This window comes from Maniola hyperantus, chromosome 3, assembly GCF_902806685.2.
Source record: "Maniola hyperantus chromosome 3, iAphHyp1.2, whole genome shotgun sequence".
NCBI classification, from domain to species: Eukaryota; Metazoa; Arthropoda; class Insecta; order Lepidoptera; family Nymphalidae; genus Maniola; species Maniola hyperantus.
In genome coordinates this window covers 4972984-4994893 of record NC_048538.1, presented here as the reverse complement: position 1 = coordinate 4994893, position 21910 = coordinate 4972984, and the positions used below count along the sequence as shown (strand labels likewise).

The 21910-nt window shown below is 36.5% G+C and overlaps 1 protein-coding gene across 4 annotated transcripts in view; it reads right to left on the bottom strand.

Annotated features, from left to right (window-relative positions):
- The window catches only part of LOC117996577 (leucine-rich repeat-containing protein 15), a 121180-nt gene that overhangs the window by 13288 nt on the left and 85982 nt on the right, over positions 1–21910 (bottom strand). For 2 of the 4 annotated variants that reach the window (XM_034984664.2, XM_034984666.2), the window contains 4 exons: positions 7755–7841; positions 2487–2670; positions 1233–1401; positions 692–801 (listed from right to left, as the gene is read on the bottom strand). In XM_034984664.2, coding sequence (XP_034840555.1) covers positions 692–801; positions 1233–1401; positions 2487–2660 — 453 coding nt within the window. In that variant the 5' untranslated portion in view covers positions 2661–2670; positions 7755–7841. Of the gene's footprint in view, positions 1–691; positions 802–1232; positions 1402–2486; positions 2671–7754; positions 7842–10008; positions 10480–21910 lie in introns of those variants that run through there. The other 2 variants (XM_034984663.2, XM_034984665.2) reach the window with 2 other exon arrangements.

Sequence of the window (21910 nt, the reverse complement as noted above, 5' to 3'; positions counted from 1 at the left end):
TAAACCGCCGTAAGAGAAATGTTCTATGTGAAAACTTGCGATCGAGAATTCCCAAGCTTTTAGTAGTTAGCTCGGAGTAACGAGTAATTTTATGTGCTTTAAAATTGAAGTAAAGGTGTAAGGAGGGTCGCATTTTTATTTTACAGAAATATAAAAGCACGTTCTTTAAACTATGTAGGTATAATTTTTACTTTCACTCAAATTGAGCGTGGTACAAATGAAACAAAATCGATAACCTCACACATCGTTTCATTACGAATTCTGGAGGTCACTTTCACGTTATTGACCCATATAGATATTTTAGGTATGTACAAATAATTCAGAAAAAGAGAATGAGTAGATAAAGTAAATCCATTTTTGTATCAACTACCGTCTAAGACTTTTCGAAATGTTATTTTTACTTTGAAACCTCAATACCTCAACAGGCAAAGAGCGTACTGAACCCCGTAAGGTCGCAAGTTCAAACTCCACTTGATTGTCAAGATGTCAAATGAAAATTAAAATTTTTAGCTCGTTTTTTGGCAGTATATATATAACAGGATAATCGTGTTTTTTAATTTTTTTTTTTACGACTTGTCTATAAAAATAATAAAGCGTCCCGGTGGAGTTCAGAGATATTCTGTAGCTAAAACGGCGATGCTGCGACCGTAACTCTCAGTTTATTGTTCTTGTTTACTTCGAGGTATCGTACCTTATTGTGATTCATGTTCAGGATAAGCAGGTGATTAAGATGCGTGAAGGACGAAGTCGGGATCGTCGCCAGGTTGTTTTGAGATACGTCTAGTTGAGTCAGCTTGTTACCTAAAATGGTAAAATTGATTACAACAAGTAAGTATTTTCAACAGATTTATTTAGCGTATTTAAAATTTGCTAAGGGATTTTCTAACAGTGCTGTATTTAGTTCAACACACCATTATTTCTGTAATTGCTGGAGGCTAATGCCCACAATAACCTTAGGAACGGAGGACTTATCAATTATTATTATACATATTTTATATCAATAATGATTTGATATTAGTGATATGATAAATAATAATGTTTTAGTTTGATAATAATACCTGTTTAACTTAGTGTTATTTCATAAAATAGCTTTTTCGATTGATTGAAGCTGATTGTAAGTACTACAGCTAAAAATGCAAATGCCTTAGCCTAGATTTTACGGCGTACTTAGGAAAGCTTTACCGCCGCAATACTTATGACCTCGCCATAAACTAAAATTCATGCAAACTCACCAATAGAGCTAAGTGAAGAATCCTCTATAACTGCCAAGCTACTGTTGTGTACGGTAAGATGGCGAATGTCTAAACTCAGGAATATGTACGAAGGCAATTTCGCTAGATTGTTGTGTCGTAGCTTCAGATAGAATATGATCATGGGCTTGGATCGGAGGGTGTTCATAGCCTGTAACAATAAAGGTATTATTAGAAGTTTTCCTGAAACGCTTCCCAGCGTTTTCCATACAAACGTAGTTCTCATTTGAATTTTGTAGCTATACATTCTAGTAACAAATATCTGTCTGTAGATTGCCAGATTTCTGTGAAAATGTTTAGTTTCGAGTTGCATGGCCTCAATTAACATCCGTAATAGATATATAAATCTTTGAGTCCTGTAACTTCTGAGTTGTAAATGGAACATTTCTCTAGGATGGATTAAAATATATGAATCTTAGAGAATACTTAGTCTATAAAATAGACAAGCACATCTCTGAAATGCCAGGGAAATAAGCGAGTACCTACCTAATGTTTTTATTCTTGACTAGATGATGCCCGCGACTTCGTCCGCGTGGATTGAGGTTTTTAAAAATCCCGTGTGAATTCTTTAATTTTCCGGGATAAAAAGTAGCCTATGTCCTTCCCCGGGATGTAAGCTAACTCTGTATTAAATTTCATCAAAATCGGTTAAACTGTTGGGCCGTGAAAGGCTAGCAGACAGACAGACAGACAGACACATTTTCGCATTTATAATATTAGTATGGATATGGATTTTTCACTTCGGCATCGACCATGTGGAATCCCTGATTTTCAGTTGAAGAAAGATACGTCACTTTTAGCAATTAAATTAAAAGAAAGCCGTTTCCGGAATTAAAGCATTCCGTGCTTAAAAATGAAAATCACTTTAGCGATCAGCTGTAAAAACGTGCCTACATAGACACTTCCGCTTTCTTCTAAAGTCTTTACGGTTCAGGTTGAGATCGCTAGAGATTATTTTGATTTGGTCAGGTGAAGGGGTACTTTACTTAGAGGTAAAACGAGACAGACTTACCTACGGCACATAGCACACATATCGGTAAAACGAGACATAAATCTGTCTCGTTTTTTCGTAAACTGAATGTATCTATCTAAAGTCTATAGATTTCAACTTAAGACCCGCACTCAGTAGTGAGCTGACGATGGGTTTATCATAATGAAGAAATGATTATTAAACTTTTAAATTCTTGGGGAAACTTCATAGACTAGCATTTTTTTTTTTCAACGGTCGAAGCCTACCTTCTGTATATGCTGCTGTTCAGTGAACTCGCAGAGGATATCGAGGCCGTTCTTCTTGACGGTGCAGCTGCAGGGGGTGATGGTGTTCTGCGGCGGGCACTGCTGCGCGCCCTGCGGGTGCGCCGGCCTCGCGAGCAGCACCACGCAGCAGGCCAGTAACCAACGCGGCACCATGTTGTAGTACCTATACACAAATAACATAATATAGTATCAGATCATCGGTGAGTATCAAGAGACATTTTGGCAGTTTTTGTATATTGGGAATAGGCCCTTAGCCATATAGCTAATCAAAAAGAAAGAAAATGCGAAATTTAAATGTTAAGACTCGTTTTAACGGTGCAATTTGGAAATAACTCGGCAAAAGATTAACCTGTTCAACCCGAGGGTTTCGCAAAGTTTCTCTATGAAACAAGTGTATTATCTTTTCACTCATAATTTTCCTGGCGAAAATTCAATTTTCGTGGCTTTCGCGGCGTACAAATTGCAAGGTAATCTTGGATGTGAAAGGCCCGTTAAAAAACGTCTAATATAATTTATGTAGAAACGTACCCAACTTACATAATAGGATGTTTTTCCTTGACTTGATTAGGTAGACTGACTTTATCTACCCGCGAGTTTTACAAAGAGGCCTGCAGTTCTTCCGTTCTATAGGTTAGGTAGGTATGAAAGTTTATTGGGCACTCAAGAATTAAGTACAGGGAGGGCCAACTCAAGCTGGTATTTTATCCAAATAATATAGTAGAAGATCTTAAATTTGATAAGCAGAGTTGTATTATCGATAAGGTATTTCTCAATTATAGATGTCGCTTCAGCTTACCCCAATAAACAGGCCTCTATAAAGCCAATCCAGATACCTCAATAAAAAATAAAACTTGATTCCTCAGTAGTCATGGACGGGGAACAAAGCTAGATAACCACTAGGTGGGCAAGCGAAATCAAGGAAGACACCAGAAGCCACTGGATAAATAAAAATAAGACTGGAAATTTTCACTTAATTACTAATTTAATTATTCATTTATTTATATACTAGCTGCCCCGGCTAACATCGTACCGCCTAACAGTCGATTCAAATTTTTTAAATTTTTCTCTCCGTAAGAACCATCCTCGTACTTCAAGAAATATTATAAAAAAAGAATTAGCGAAATCGGTTTAGCCTATCTCGAGATTTGCGATCAGCAACACATTTAGCAAAACATTTTTATACATAGAAGAAGATGTACATATTTTAGTACTAGATAAGTTTCTGTGTATTGCATATTAGTACTATCCAACACACCTAGTTTCTCCTATTAGCAAAGGTTGCCTGGTAAAGGGTGCTCTGAGCAATAAGGCCGCCTTTGCAGACAATTGTTCTTTAGTTTTCTGTTTCTTGTTTTTTTTGTCATGTTTATCTAATATTTGTGTGCAATAAAGTATTTCTATCTATGTATCTATCTAAGTACGCACAAGATTGGTAATATAGAGCAACATGATCAATTATTTAATTAAACCATCTACGAATAACGCAGTTTAGGCCAAATTGAATTGTAAGATATAATTAAACAGCGTCAATTGTCAAAACTAATTAACGCGGAATTGGATTTCGTGTCATCTCAAAGGTTGCCTTTGATCTATTCGTACAAATAGCAATACAAAACCATTCATTTACGTACTTGGATTAGAATCAAATCACAAACCAGTAAAGAAAGCGATGATAGCCAATTGATTTAAACGTCTGCCTCCTATTCCATTCGAGGAGTCCAAAGTTCGGTCCCGGGCACGCACTTTTAACTTTTCGGAGATTGCATTTTCGAAGCGAAGCGATTCATTATAGTACGCGATAGTTCGATATGGCAATCGGGGTATGAGGCGGGAGACCACTCACACCCGCACGTCACCCGCACTCACCCATACCAGGTAGGCGCAGAGCTGTGTGGGTGTGCAGGGCATTCCCTCCCCGATTGCCATCTTGACCTGTCGCAGACTATGGCTTAATTTATAAAATATGATTTGCTTTAACGATGAAAGAAAACATCGTGAGTTCTCCATAATGTTCTCAAAGGTGTATGAAGTCAGCGAATCCGCACTTGGCAGCGTGGAAGTGGGCTGGTGATAGGTTCATGATGATGATAAAATAAAATAATGTTAAAAGTAGATTAGATTAATAATTTGGCTGAAAATGCTTGAAAAATTTAATTTTGTCGTCCGATCGAGTTTTTACAGTTATAAAGCTGACGACTGACCTCATGTATCATTTGAACCGAATGTTACACATTAGGTCACATCACATTCCTACTTGTCGTTTGTTGGGCCCAGATTATAATCGGAATTTAATTTTAATTTAACTGCCACTGGAACGAATTTTAAACATCCGGAACGGAAAGTAAAATTATAAACATTCATCTGTTTATTTATTACTTAACAAAAAATTGATGATCTGTTGCAGTTATTATGAACACTCATTTGACGATTCAAAGTAAATTCAAAAAGCTCATCGTGAGTAAAGCGGCAAAGCACAAGCAAAGCCATTAAATTAAGACGAATTAGTAGCCTTATGTATATTAGTACCCTTATTATAAATGCGATGTTTTTGTTTGTTGGTTTATTGGTTTGTTGGTTTCTCCTTCAATCACGTCGCAACGGTGCAACGGATTGATGTGATTTTTTGCATGGGTATAGATAAAACCCTGGAGAGTGTCATAGGCTTAAGTTTGCGTAATAATTATCACCCTTAGAAATCCAACATCTGACCATCAAAAAGAGTTATTTATTACCTATTTTGAATAAATCATTTGACTTTGACTTTGACTTTGAATACTATGTGTAAAGTTGCTCATCCTAATATCCACCATGTTCATTGGCAAGGGATTATAATTATGCGTACAATAGATATTGTATTATGTTCATAAGATTAAATTAACTCCATTCATTCATCATTTAGTTGCTCATAAAGCTTTCCTTCAAAACATTTCTCCAAAAGTAATTTCCCCTAGATAGCAATCTTAACGAGGTTTTCTTTTATATTTTGCTCACTTGGTTCTGTGTACTGAAAATAGAAATAGAGTACATAAACTTCGCGCTCGTGGAATTTTATCATGTAAAGGAATTCTAATATTTTTTTGCAATTGCCAAAAGCAATTTAGCTCGAATATAGTCCGCGACAGGTTGAGATGGCACCCGCACGCCACCCGCGCTTGCTCGCACGGGGTTAGTGCGGGGGTTGTGTGGGTGTGCGAGGCGTTCCCTCCCCGAGTGCCATCTCGAACTGTCTATATTATTCCTACTACTCAGTAGTCAAGTGTACTATGGTCAATTTTTTATTATAATTTTAAGATAATTTAAGCAAATCCAAATTATAAATGCCGTCTATTCGTATGCTACGTTGCTACGTTTGCTACGTATGCTACGTTTGGTACGTTTGCTACGTTTGGAATGTTGGGGTCCCAAGGTGCTAGAATGGTGAACTTGAACCGAAAAGCACAGCGTTGCTAAAATTCAAATTATAAATGCACTCTATTCCTATGCTACGTTGCTACGTTTGCTACGTATGCTACGTTCGATACGTATGCTACGTTTGGGATGTTGGGGTCCCAAGGGCTAGAATGGCGAACTTGAACCACTAGGTGGACACAGGACAGACGACGAAATATACCTTCTTGAACATTATAAAGATAAAAAATTAACCAGTGAAGTGCAAGCCGAACTCGCACACGAAGGATTCCGTACCACAGTACAAGAAATACCAGTTTTTATTTTTTTTGTGATTCACAAATTCACGGTTTTCAGATTTTTCCTTTAAAGACATTGCTACCTATTTTAAATCCTAAAGTGATCCTATAAGGGTTAATTTTTTCTCTGGAGATAAGGAACCTCAAAAAAACCGACCAAGTGTCAAGAGTCAGACTCGCATACCGAGGATTCCGTACTACAGTCGTATTTTTTCGACATTTTGCACGATAAATCAAAATCTATTATATATAAAAATAAATAAAAATCTGTTTTACCATTTGCAGGAAGCCCTTTCATATGATACTTACTTCGTAAATTGAAAATACTGATTTATAGTTCATGAACACATTTTAATATTTTTTTTTGTGATGTAACAACAAATTCACTGGTTTCGGATTTTTCCCTTTACTTGTGCTATAAAACCTACCTACCTATATTTCATTATTCTAGGTCGACGGGAAGTACCCTATAGGTTTCCTTGACAGACACGACGGACAGACGGACAGACAGACAGACAACAAAGTGATCCTATAAGAGTTCCTTTTATACGGAACCCTAAAAATAAAACTCCACGTGGATAAAGTCGCGTATAATAGCTAGAAACCACTATAAATAATTATAGCTATGCAATACAGCCTTCCGTTTTCGCGAAGGTCGGAAACACGAGTGGGTAAATCACGAAACGGTTCAAGGTTCCTCCGGTTGCGTTACAATTTATATTCATTACAGACTACAGTGTGGGTTTATATTATTTGCTCTACCTCTTATAATACCCAGGAAGAAGTACGTCATCATAATCATCATCATCATCAACCCATCGCCGGCTCACTACTAAGCAGTCTCTTCTCAGAATGAGAGTGTTTGGCCATAGCCTACGCTTTCCAAGTGCGGATTGGCTGACTTCACACATTTTTGAGAAAAACTCTCCTTTTCCTCGTGATGTTTGCCTTCACCCTTAAAGCGAGTGATGTTTAATGCACATTACTCTGAAAAGTTAGAGGTGCGTGCCCGGGACCGAACACCTGACCTCCCGAATAGTCGTATGTAGAGGCGGAAGTATAAACCAATTATTATCATTAATAGTTTGACTTTTTTGTATCCATTGAAATTGGTAGGTAAATAGTTTTTCGGCTACTCCTATAGTCCGCAACAGGTTGAAATAGCAATCGGGGTATGAGGCGGGGGGACGCCCCGCACATCCGCACGTCACCCGCATCAGGTTAGCGCGAGGGCCATGCAGGTTTGCGGGACGCTCCCTCTATGATTTCCATCTCGACTTGTCGCGTACTATACTGATCCGAATAAGTTGAAATGCAGACGCGTGTGGCTTTGATAACAATAGATCGTACTATTGAGCATGTCGATACATAGACAGCTAAAATCAGAACCCAGGATGGGTTCTATACAACCTATCATTTGGTGTGGTTGTAGTCAAGCGTACCTATACCTATATTTTTTGCGCATAACACGTTTTTACCGTGACCTAGCAATAAAATCATAATATGAGGCCAAATAAATGCAATTGCTTCGGCAGCCTAATGGGCGCTAGGCTTAACTCACGTGAGTCTGTATTCGTCAGGTCGGCGTGTAGGGGAGTGCCGCGCTCATGAGGCACTAGGTCATGTTCTTAGGCATCCTCTGACCACCCTGGAACAAGAATACAATGCTATTTAATTATTAGATTTTACATTTTATAAGGACCCTAGATTATATTCGGGACTTCGTCCGCGTGGACCACACAATTTTCAAACCCCTATTTCACCCCCTTCGGCGTTGAATTTTCAAAATCCTTTCTTAGTGGATGCCTACGTCATAATAGCTATCTGTATGCCAAATTTCAGCCCGTTCCAAATTTCCGTCCAGTGGTTTGAGCTGTGCGTTGATAGATCAGTCAGTCAGTCACCTTTCCCTTTCATATATTAAGATAATCAAGAAATACTACACTAGATTTTAATCAAAAGTACTGACTTTTGATTAAAATTTTGTGTAGTATTTCTTGATTATAAAGTTATATTCACGGCGCTGCAAACGGTTTCCAATTTTCAAAGGGAATTACAAAATATTAAATCTTTTTTGTCTTAATATTAACAACCTACATATTTTTCTCACAATTTTTAATAATTTTCCTAAGTAAAATTATGCAAAATTATTACTAACAATTTTGATTTCAGAAAGTATTAGATAAGTTCTTAATATTAATATTAGGATTACATCTTCTTCTTCTTCTAGTGCCATCTCCTACCGGAGATTGGCAATCATTAAGGCTAACTGGATTTTTTCACCACTGCCCTAAACAGTGACCTTGTACTCATGTTGATCCACTGGCGAAGGTGCTTAAGCCAGGATGTTCTTCTACGGACGGACTGCACTAACTAGTTATGTACAATTAGAGAGTCCACCGCTAAATTAATTACATATGTTAGTCTGCGAGAAATTTTCTTCCTATTTTCTCCTTCCATTCAGAAAAGCATTTCCTTTCAAAAGGGACAACGTTACCTACTAAATCGGAAAACTGTAAAATTTCAATTGAAAAATTCTCTCGTTTGAAATGAAATGCTTTTGAAAGGAGACATTCAGAAGGAACGTGAAATTTACTGATATTTTCGACTCATACTACACGGATGTATCCAGCAATGCATGGTGTGCTATGAAAGAATTCGAAATATTTTTCGCACTTTTACGCATGTAACATTGACAACATCTGGTTTTTAAAATTTATTTTTAATACTAGATGATGCCCGTGACTTCGTCCGCGTGGATTTAGGTTTTTTAAATCCCGTGGGAACTGGTTGATCGTGGATCAAAAGTAGCCTATGTCCTTTCCCGGGATGCCAAATTGTATGTAATTGTAATGTAATCTGTACCAAATTTCTTCGAAATCAGTTAATCGGATGAGCCGTGCTAGCAGATAGACAGACAGACAGACAGACAGACAGACAGACAAACAGACAGACAGACAGACACACTTTCGAATTTATAATTATAGTATATGGATTATTTTGATTGACACTTTTGAAATTAGTATTTCCTATTAGTATTACCTAATTATAATAATTTCTTCCAACGGTATCCGAAGGGAGGACGGGGAGGATGCTATAGAGTCTATAGCATCCTCCCCGTCCTCCCTTCGGATACCGTTGTATCTATAGTATAGACCGTGCAAAGTGGAACTGGAAACGACTTAGCAGAAAAGCGGACCCTGGCGTATGTCGAGACAAACGCTGGGAAGAAGAAGAACAGAAACGAAGTAGCTATAATAAAACCATTGTACTTGAATAAAATTCGTGAATAAATATTATAATGGAAAAAATTCCTATTGATCTATTTTTATATACCACGTGTAATGCCACGTCTATACATGTACTTACTTTTAATTTTACAGGCAAAACTCAAACCGCTGGATCTACAGGTATAGATGGACTAAACCAAAAGAATTTTCAGAAATTATTATAAGAAACACAAAGCTTACTTTGCTATAATCCGCAAGAAAAAGAAATTTTACACGTCGCATGTTACTACTTACACAGATTTTCTCTTTAGATTGTGGATTAGAGCAAGTAAGCTTGTTAAGTCAGTCTTGGAAGCAATGCAAGGAAAAAAATCCACGAAAATCACTCGTGTAATTTTTAGGTACCTACAAAATACTCGAGTGATTTTCGTGAATTTTTACATACTTACTAGAACAAGTTACTTGTGAACTCAATACAATAGTACCTACTTTTTTACTGTAAGTAAACTTGTTACGTCACTATTGGAAGCAAAGTATAGAAAAAATTCACGTAAGTCACTCGTGTATGTGTAGGTAAGTACATACCTACGTGAAAAAATTACTTGTTAACTTGACACTGGTGTTTTTCTTACAATCCACTATGAGGCATATCCTCCAGAGGTGAAAAGATCACAAAAGTTACACGAAATCACGAAAAATTTGCACGTAATCACAAAAAGTTGCACGAAATTACGAAAATTACAGAAAATCACAAAAAACACTGCCCATTACCATGTCTATGATAAAATTCTAACACTGTTCTTCCTTGGACGCTCAACCAGTCTCATCATTGTCATAATTTATTATCACCACTCATTGATATTAAGGGGACAAAGTTTAATCTATAAACTACGCACAATTTATTAGCTCCGTTTAAAATACAATGTTTTTTACTCGATAAACGTATATTTGGAGATGTTCAACGCACTTTGAGTTTGTAAAGATATTTATATGATGGTAGGTTACGTGACTGTTTCGCAGATTGACAGCGACTGCCCAGGCCCCTTCGGATCATCCATTATCATTTGATAGCCCATCTCCGTCCCCGAGTCATTGTGCGAGTAATCTCATTTTGTGACGGACTGCCGGTTTACGGCTTACGAGTGACTGGGAGAGTCGGTGAACCCTGGTTTAGGATTGTATTATTAGATTATTGATAATCGTGTTAGAAAAAAGAGGCGTAATAATTGGGGGACGCATGGCCTGGTTAAGAGAGCGCTTATATCAGTCCTTTTCGTCTGCTCTGTACCTCGGAAAGCACGTTAAGCCATCAAACCCGGTAATTATATCACTTCTAATCATTACATTTTGTGATCTCACTTAATAAAAAAAAACCGGCCAAGTGCGAGTCAGACTGGCGCACTGAGGGTTATTACAATCGTATTTTATCGACATTTTGCACGATAAATCAAAAACTATTATGCCTAAAAAAAATTTTTTTAGAATGTACAAGTAAAAGCCCTTTTATATGATACCCCACTCGGTATAGTAATCTTACTTTATGTAACCACAAATTCACGGTTTTCAGATTTTCCCCCTCATGTCTGCTATAAGACCTACCTTCCTGTCAAATTTCATGATTCTAGGTCAACGGGACGTACCCTATAGGTTCCTTGACAGACAGGCAACAAAGTGATCCCATAAGGGTTCCGTTTTTCCTTTTGAGGTACGGAACCCTAAAAAGAAAATTCTTACACACTGAATGACTCAATACCTAGCCGAATTCGATGTACATTACTTTCGGCCGCGTACTGTACTTAAAATAGGTATTGTAAACACGAATACAATACCTACTGCTAAGCACATAAATAATTTCAAGTAGTAGGTATTAAACTTGTAAACTCATTAGACATGCTAACTTTCAGTCAAAGTATGATGTGAAAATAATTAAGGAGTAGGTATTAAGATCACGAGGTTTTCTGTTTTCTAGTTGAAATAATTTAATTAAACTTCTTCAGACGTTTACCCTGCTAATGACTCCGATATAATTAGTTTAATAAAGAAGACCCGTTACAAAGTCAAAGTCAAAGTCAAATGATTTATTCAAAATAGGTAATTAATAACGCTTTTTGATGGTCAGATGTTGGATTTCTAAGATATAGTGGTGATAATTACGCAAACTTAAAACTAAAGCTACGAGGGTTCCAAACGCGCCCAGGTCTGAGAAGAGCCCACAACAAACTCAGCCGGGTATTCTTTTTATTATCACCACTTTACAAAATTATTGAAACTAATTAGAACTATCACAATCCGTTAAGCAACTCATTCCCAAGCTTGCTTATCATTTACATTGTAATAGGATTTTGTGTGTGGTGTAGGTATGGGTGTAGGTAGGTATGTAAAAGCCAATTATTTATATGTGTTATTTATATTGACGCAAATCAATACCCATATTATAAATGCGAAAGTGTGTTAGTTTGTACATTTTGTCCTTCAATCAGGGATCGAGAAATCAATTTCAGGGGGACTCTCATACGAAATGAGGGCTTTAAAGTGCATGTTGAATTCGACGACATACGTCAAAAACGGCTATCTACATATTAGAAACTGGAACTTGTATATAATTTCAGTTATATCCTGTACTTGTACAACAAAATATACTAAAATTAGATAAATGTTATAAAGAAACGAAATTATTTCATTTTAATAGGCATCAGATTTTTAACATAGCTTCACAATAACAAATAGATAACGCTGTTAACATCATAAAAAAAAAACATCAAAAAAAATTAAAAGCCGACTTCAATAACAAACACAAACACTAAAAATTAAAAAATAATTTAATTTATTACCGACTATATTAGATCACAGAGGGATATACAAGAGTCTAGATGTAGTTCTACGCATAAGCAAACACATTTACGATTAGGTAGATATTGACATTTGACAAGCTGTGCTCATGAATTAAATACAATTTATTATTACCACTATATCATTTTACAAATAAAGTCTATCTCTAGTCTATAAAACATACAGAAAAATTTATCACTAAAAATAATTTATATTTACAAAAAATATACGCCGTCCAAATGGTCATTTATGGGCATTGTGCCCAAAACACTGGCGCTATTACCTCGCTGAACGGCAAGGCTCAACCGTTGAGCGAAATAAGCACCAGCTCTTGGGTCACCAGACGCGCGGATCAGCTTTTGGGACACGACGTTTATAAAAGCTTTCGTGTCCGATGACCATGGGCCCAGAGTCTCAAACGCAAGCGCCGCAAATACATAGCTGTGCTTACCTATATTTCAAGCGTGTTTACATTTTTATTACCACAGTAACTAAGGCCTCAGGTGTAGCGCTATGACTGAACCGCTATGCATTAAAACGTATGAAATACATGAAACTTTAAACCGATATACATCACGCCATAAATAACGTTATGGCTGCTATTAGACTGCAAGTGTTACGGTAAGGCGGCCATAATATTTTCAGCATACTTTGGTATACAGCATTATTGTACATCGGTACCTACAAATTACAATGTATTGAAAGGATCAAGTATCCCTATTGATATTATAATAAACGCAAATGTTCGTTAGTTTGTCATTCAATCACGGAGCGGAGCATAAACTAAGCAACGCATCGACACCATTTTTGATCGTAGGAGCAAAGGATCAATATGATTTTTTGCACATGGATTGGCGTCGATTCTCAGGTCTTTTATGGTGTTGGGAGATGGTTCCTGCATGTGTCCTCCATGAACTATACTTGTGGTTACGTCGTATACATGGGCATTATGTAAGTGTGCGTGCATGTCGGACCAATCAGTCGCGGGCAAGCGCTCGCAAACACACACATTTAGTGTTACTTTCTTATACCGATACGACTTAAACACAAGCACGAGCCACTCGCCTTCGTGAAATGCAAAAACTATATCAAAAGTTATCTGATTGAGCGATTATAGACAAGCAGTCTTGATGTTCGTTGAGTATTGAGTAATCTGCTTCAACATTAGAAAATTTATTTAATTAGACTTTTAAAACAATTTTTTTTGTTTTTGTAACTAAAATTTGATAATTTAAGACTAAGTTCAGTAAAGCTCAAATGATCGACGGTCATTCTGCTTCTTCTGCTTGAGGTATTTTTGAGTTTACTACTCAAGTATTAGAGGCGCCGGTATGACCTACTGTAACTAGGTCTAACTGGTAATGTGTGGCACAGCTTTAAATAATAAACGTTTTTCTTTTTATCTTTTCTTTCTTTCAATCATTCATTAGGTAAGTCGGTTTATTAGGTATAGCTATGTCGCCCGATAGCTGCACTGATAGTGCACTAAGTTTAATTATAATTATTTGCTTGTTAAACAACTCCCAAGCCTCGAGTGCTACAGGATTGTTCAAACCGAGATAATTAACTAACGTTCGCTCAAATGTTAACGGGAACAGCATGCAGTACTAAATCGATAAACGATCGATAAACGTGTCAAATTTAACTTTACTTACAAAAATGATTGATTAATTGATTGAAAAATGGATTCAATCTAAACTTTTTTCAATGCTGTATAGTTACGAGTATTATATTCCTATTTTATGCGCTGTTTCTCAAGCAGTTTGTTGCTGGTATACCTAATTGTTTATTTAAAGTCTGAGGGTCGGCAGCTTTAATACATAGAAAAATTAAAAATGAACGCATAAATGATGCATACCTACTAAGCTTACGGTACGGATATGAGTATAATTACCCTATTAATTAAATGAAGCTCATAAAATAGGGTAGATTAATAAAATTTTACTATATATAATTACGTTACGGTAGCAAAAAACCAATTATGAAGCGGGTGACACGTTGATTAACGTTCATCGATTATGCCGGTCCCATTTTCACTTAAGTGAACTCAGCCAGCCCATTAAGTCGGCTCGCTCATTCCGGGAATACCCGATGTACTAACAGAGCAAGCAAATAATTTCAACACCAATTTGCTCTGTTCCAGAGGTTAATTGTTTTTTTTTTTGCCCTTGACTGCAATCTTACCTGATGATGAATTAGTCTTAGGTGGAAGTGGGCTAACCTGAATCATCATCATCGTCATCAACCGATAGACGTCGACATAGGTCTCTTGTAGGGACTTCCACACGCAACGGTCTTGCGCCGCCTGAATCCAGCGGCTCCCTGCGACTCGTCTGATGTCGTCCGTCCACCTAGGGGGGGTCTTCCGGTGCGAGGTCGCCATTCCAGCACCTTGAGACCCACACGTCTATCGGTTTTACGAACTATGTGCCCTGCCCATTGCCACTTCAGCTTCGCAATCCGTTGAGCTATGTCATTTCTGATTTGATCACGTAGAGAAACTCGAAGAATAGCTCTCACCATCGCCCGCTGAGTGACTCTGAGCTTTCTTATGACTAGCCTGAATGGGATAGCTAAATGGCTAAGCGGCACGGTTTTTCTATCATGGTGGTAACTAGAAACGGCTGCCTGATGACACCCATCAAACCAGAAGTCAGTGAGTAAACATAGCAATAAGAAATCAGCATCTGCTGAGGATGATGTCTGATTTCAGCTTTTTTTAAACATAAGTTAGCCTTCTTCTAACGTTTAATTGACTAGTTAATTAACATTCATCGATTATGCCGTTTCCAGTAAATCACTTAAATGTACTTCAGCCAGCCCATTGATTCGTCTTGCTCATTCCGGAAACACTCCAGTTATAATAACTAACTGAACAAGCAAAAAATCCCATTACCTGTTGATTCAATCCAGATTTCATGTTCATGTTTTGGTGTTTTGGTCTGGTGGGAGGCTTCGGCCGTGGCTAGTTACCGGAAAAGCCGTGCCTTCAAGCGATTTAGCTATGGGTTATGGGTTTAGTGAAAACTACCCTTACCTAGAACAGACATAATATTATAGGTATTATTTATCTTGGAAAATCAAAAAATTCCCACAGGATTTTTCAAAACCTAAATCTAAAACAGTAAAGAAATATAATATAATAACGGTTGCATAATAGGGGTAATTAAAACACGAGCGTGGGTTTAAAAACAACCTACTAGGAGAGTTTTTTAATAGTATCACACGAGTGTTTTAATACCTACCTATAATTATAAACTACCTAAAATCATACACTGCTTTATCGAAACTCATATCTTAAAACCATAAAATCTTAGTAACAAATTGTCATAAGTTTTTCTTGATTTAGCTGGCAAAAGATTGTTGGCCATTTTCGTTGCTATTTCCAGAATTTTGGGTGGAGATAAATTTTCTGCAGATCACAGCTATAAGAATTTTTTTCGAGCAATGAAAACCACTTGCAAAGTTTTGACTAGCAAAAATAATAAATTTAAAAGTTAAATGATATTGCGTATGGCGCCAAAATTCAGTGATGTCTATGGTCAATCATGATAGCACTACAGTACGCCTGCTGCGATGCCATCGCCCATCACTTACCACGACCCAAATAAAAAGTCAGGAACCCAAAGTCCAGGAACTCAATCGTAACGGAAAAAAAAATTAAAGCATTATTTTGCAATATTTTCGTAGCAAAACAGTATTATAATATTTTTTATTATATTATAGATGTATGTGAATAAAGTAGGTGAAATCAAAATATTTCATAATCAGAATTTTAAAATATGAGCGTAGATAATCATTATAAACACTCTTATTAGTTTTGTATTAAGGTAATGATATAATTACATTACATTAAATTATTTAAATTAATATTTGTGCAATAGTAATACCTAGTGCCACATTCAGAGAGGAAATTATTATCACAGGAAAATGTAACAACTCTGAGAGAATAATTAATTGATTGCTTGTTTAACACACTCGTATCTGCAAACTGCTGTAAAGTGTAATCTGTAATCCATTAATTTAATTTGCTAATCAAATTAATGCTTTAGTAATGTTAACTTCAGCTTTGTTTATACTCCACATTTAAGCAAGTAAATTATATAATTTTCATTGCCTGCTAGCCTATACTAGCTAATGCCCGGCTGTGTAAGAGTTGCGACTTGTTGTACGTTGTCGAATCGGGATATGACTATGATGAAGTTGCTGGCATAAGCTAGTACTTAATAAGCGTGTATCGAATATGCCCTTCCACCACTTAGATGCACTGCAAATACTTTTTAGGGTTCCGTACCTCAAAAGGAAAAATGGAACCCTTATAGGATCACTTTGTTGTCTGTCTGTCTGTCTGTCTGTCTGTCTGTCAAGAAACCTACAGGGTACTTCCCGTTGACCTAGCATCATGAAATTTGGCAGGTAGGTAGATCTTATAGCTGACATTTGGGGAAAAATCTTAAAACCGCAAATTTAGGGTTAGATCACACAAAAAAAATTAAATTGTGGTCATGAACTAATAATTAGTACCTATTTTCAACTTTCGAAGTGAGTCACTATATCAAGTGGGTATCATATGGAAGGTCTTCACCTGTAGTTTCTAAAACAGATTTTTATTTAATTTTATGCATCATAGTTTTTGAATTATCGTGCAAAATGTCGAAAAAATATGACTGTAGTACGGAACCCTCACTGTGCGAGCCTGACTCGCATTTGGCCGGTTTTTTATTCATAGCATAATATTGTATATCAAATATTTGAAAAGAGCAACCGCCGAGTTTCTTGCTGGTTCTTCTCGGTAGGAAAGGCATTCCGAACCAGTGGTAGATGCATCCGAAGATTCAAAAGTACTTGTGAAAGTTTACTTGAATAAAGAATTTTTTCATTTCATTTTAATGAACACCACTATAATCGTAGTCCATTAACCACGTTTGCACAAACTGTGTACACTATAAACACTCGAAGCTCAAGGCATAATGAATGAGGATATAAATCATTTTCCGCTTATATGAACAAATCTTAAATATGACTACTTCATTATATTATAAACTAGCTGATGCCCGCGACTTCGTCTGCGTGGAAATAGGTTTTTTAAAAATCCCGTGGGAACTCTTTTATTTTCCGGGATAAAAAGTAGCCTATGTCACTCTGCAGGTCTTTATCTATTGATCTATACCCATGCAAAAAATCACGTCAATCCGTTGCACCGTTGCGACGTGATTGAAGGACAAACCAACAAACCAATAAACCACCAAACAAACACACTTTCGCATTTATAATAAGGGTACTGATTAGATGATGCCCACGACTTCGTCCGCGTGGATTTAGGTTTTTTTCCCGTGGGAATTTTCCGGGATAAAAAGCCTATGTCCTTCCCCGGGACATAAGCTAACTTTGTACCAAATTTCATCAAAATCGGTTGAACGGTTAGGCCGTGAAAAGCTAGCAGACAGACAGACACACTTTCGCGTTTATAATATTAGTATGGATGTGAAAATGATTTTTTATTAGTTTGTTGGTTTGTCCTCTTTAACTCCCGGAAAATGGAAGCTTCCGCGGGATTTATGAAAACCTAAATTCACGCCGACTACACGCCGTTACAGGCATCAGCTAGTATAAATGTAAAACTTTATTTGTTTGTTGGTTTATCTTTGTCACAATGCAATGGAGCAACAGTTCGAAGTGATATTTTGCATGATAATAGTTAAAGTTCTGAAAGTAACAAAGGTTCCTTTATTTCTACTCGGTGTTTTCCCTCCAGGAAAACAAATGTTTCCTGCGGGAAGCCAAGCCATTTTTAGGGTTCTGTAGCCAAATGGCAATAAACGAAACCCTTATAGATTCGTCATGTCTGTCTGTCCGTCCGTATGTCACAGCCACTTTTTTCGGAAACTATAAGAGCTATACTGTTGAAACTTTGTAAATAAATGTACTCTGTGAACCGCATTAAGATACACAAAAATAGAAAAAAAACAATAAATTTTGGGGTTCCCCATACTTAGAACTGAAACTCAAAAAAAATTGTTTCATCAAACCCATACGTGTACGGGGTTATCTATGGATAGGTCTTCAAAAATGATATTGAGGTTTCTAATATCATTTTTTTCTAAACTGAATAGTTTGCGCGAGAGACACTTCCAAAGTTGTAAAATGTGTGTCCCCCTGTAACTTCTAAAATAACAGAATGATAAAACTAAAAAATATATATGATGTACTTACCTAAACTTCCACTGAAAATTGGTTTGAACGAGATCTAGTAGTATTTATTTTTATGCATCATAGTTTTTGATTTATCGTGCAAAATGTCGATAAAATACGATTGTACTACGGAACCCTCAGTGCGTGAGTCTGATTCGCACTAGGCCGGTTTTTACGCCTTTGTCTTTCAATCACGCGGCAATAGATCAACAGATTCACGTGATTTTTCTCATGGATATAGTTATAGATCTTAAGAGTGAAATACTTAAACAACTGTTTATCAAACCTAGATTCCACGTGCACAAGTCATGGGCAGCACATGAAAGGAGAAACTGTTTAACAGCCGCACTTAGAGTTGGTAATCGTTACTTAAGATTGAGTTAAAACGAGACAGATTTATGTGAGAGTTATAGCTCTGTCTCGTTTTAACTAAACCTAAGTAACGATTAAACGACTCTGAGTGCGGCAGAAACTGACATATCAACTTAAAACTCACTTGTAATTTAATTATTGTATAGGTATACCTACATTTATTCTACATCTATTCTGTTAAAATAGTTTTAATTATAATTTTAAGTAATCTCTTTTGGCCTTCTGTTATACCTAGATTTAAATTTAAATAATAATTATGTATTTACGCTCTTGATTACTTTCAAATAAACAAAATAAAAATAAATAAATAAATAATAAATGGGGTTTTTAATCAAAAAGCTATGTCCAACTTTAAAAAGGTTATGTTTTGCTTTAAAAAGTATTATATTTTTGGAATTGCACCTGAGAGACTTCCAAAGACATGTCCGGCTTTTAGGGCAAAATGTCTAGCTTAATATAGTGCCTAGTCGGCTTGTGTATTTTAGAGCTTGGGAACCCTAGCTGCAGCCATACATAACGTCGTCGAAATCTTACTTCTTTAAGATAATATCGGAGATAAAGATGCAATCGGGCAATTATTTATTGTATGGAGCCGAAAGGTCATTTACCAATTTCGACGGGAAAATATCCTAGGAACAAGTCAAAATATAAAAAAGCTTTGAATAAAAGACCGAAAATTTGAATGTCAATACCAAAATGAACGAGACACAGCCATGTCACATCTTTAACAATACTCTCCAAAGCCAATTTTGGAGAGAAAGCAAAGCTTTCAGAGGACCGCGGAAATGTGCTTAACTTGTGTACTGAAAAGCTTTTTTAGCGTATTTCGAATATAAAAGCTTTCGAACAACAAAGACAACAAAACTATAGAGTAAAACAAAGATTATTCTTTTAATTATAGTGGAGTAGTTAGGGTTTTTAATTAATTTAATTTTCTAGACTACGTTAACTTTAAGCAAAGGCCGCTTTTTATCCCGGAAAAGACATACGAGATAACCATATCCACGTAGACAAAGACGCGCAACCTTTATTCAGCTTTCTTTACACCGTTCTAACCAGACAATGGATCTAAATATAAAGTAAGAAAATTAACATGGAAATAAGTCCTATTGTAATAGCTTAAGAAAGCTGTACAAATCCAGCAGAGCCTAAACTAAGAGACAATAGACTGCGCTGGTAATAATAATTATGATATTCAACACAAAACACAAATGGAAAAATTAAAAACCCTTTGTTTCCAAAGAGATTGGCTAGTAATACAAAGTCGATACTTAGTCATTATACCTTCTTGATTTTTCATTCACGGCCAGTGATTGTAGAGTTGCAACTTGGTACTCCTAAGTTACCTAGATGAATAAATAATTAAATGAATTAATGCATAATATGAGTAAACGAATGCGAGAATGAAAATACTTTTATTTTATACTAGCTTATGCTCGCGACTTCGTTCGCGTGGACTACACAAATTCCAAACCCCTATTTCACCCCTTAGGGGTTGAATTTTCAAAAATCCTTTCTTAGCGGATGCCTACGTCATAATAGCTATCTGCATGCCGAATTTCAGCCCGATCTGTTTAGTAGTTTGAGCTGTGCGTTTACAGATCAGTCAGTCAGTCAGTCAATCTGTCAGTCACCATTTCCTTTTATAAAAAACAACAGAAACGAAATTAAATAAATGAGGCGTAACTTTACAGTCTCAATTAGAGCGGACCGGGCCGAGATTCGCAAGGACTTAGCAGAGAATAAAAAGGGCGCAAGATAGATGGAAATTCGTGTGTCAGAATCGACTGCATAAGGCGGATCGAAACAATGCGAATGATGTTCCCTAATCCCCTACTATAATATACTCATAATAAATCGTAAATATTGGTTATTTACGTACTTAATAATTAAGTTTTTTATTTTAAGTATCGAAAGTATAGTAGGCAGTAAGCAGGAAGATAAAATCGATATCAAAATAATATTTCTGAAATAAAAGGATGAAATACTCATTCAATCGAAAGCATATTTTGTATTGAACACGGAATTCAGCGAATTGATAAGGCATTTTATTCATGAACCTACGAAAAAAAAACGTCTGTCGAATACCCTCTAGGGCTCAAGCACACGCGATACTCGTAGCATCGACGATCAGCGATTTTACGACTGTGCATTGGTGCTAAATCGCTTGTTTGCGAAAAACAGCGATTGAAATCGCACGTTTTAGCAACACCCACTTTGAATGACGACTTTGGCAACATTAGAGCGTACCTACTATCAATGTAACAGAAGCCCAGAAGGCTCACTACATCGCTGCGAATATCGTACATGTATGCGAAGTGAAATGTGCAAGCGCCGCGTAGTTTCTAAATTGCCTTTAATTAAGATTTTTCCTTTTTATATGACTGCCTAAAAAGAGAAGTGTAATGTTTTCAGGGTTCATGTATGTATGTGAGTTTCTTTATATGATTCCACCATAACTTCTAAACGCCTGAACATATTTAGATGTATGGGGTATCGTTAGAATCTTTATAATCATTACGAGGTAACACCAATATGGTGGCCGCATGGTACCATTTTGTGGCAGGCAGGGTTTTTAATTTTTTTAACTACAACTTGTTCTTTCTTAGATAGTCGTGTGTGTTTTGGCCCTAAAGCAGTTTCCAGTGATATAAATAAAATGAGTTGAACGAAAAATTATTCTCTTTGAGTTATGAGCGCGGAAAAATATTTATCTTCAAAATGAATAACAAGATAATGAGGGCGAGAACGTGGCCGCATCTTTGGGTGGGAAATGTTTCGAAAACAGGCACAGCTTGTACTTGGTTGTACAAGTATGCTTTATTATGGAATACGTTTTTATTTGCGTTATTCGATTTATTTTAACTACACAACAGCCAAAAAAACCGGCCAAGTGCGAGACAGGCTCGCGCAAAGAGGGTTCCGTACTCCAGTCGTATTTTTTCGACATTTTGCACGATAATACAAAAACTATGATGAATAAAATTAAATAAAAATCTGTTCTACAATGCACAGGTGAAGCCCTTTCATATGATACCACATTATATATAGTTATCTTACTTCGAAAATTGAAAATACTAATTATTAGTTTATG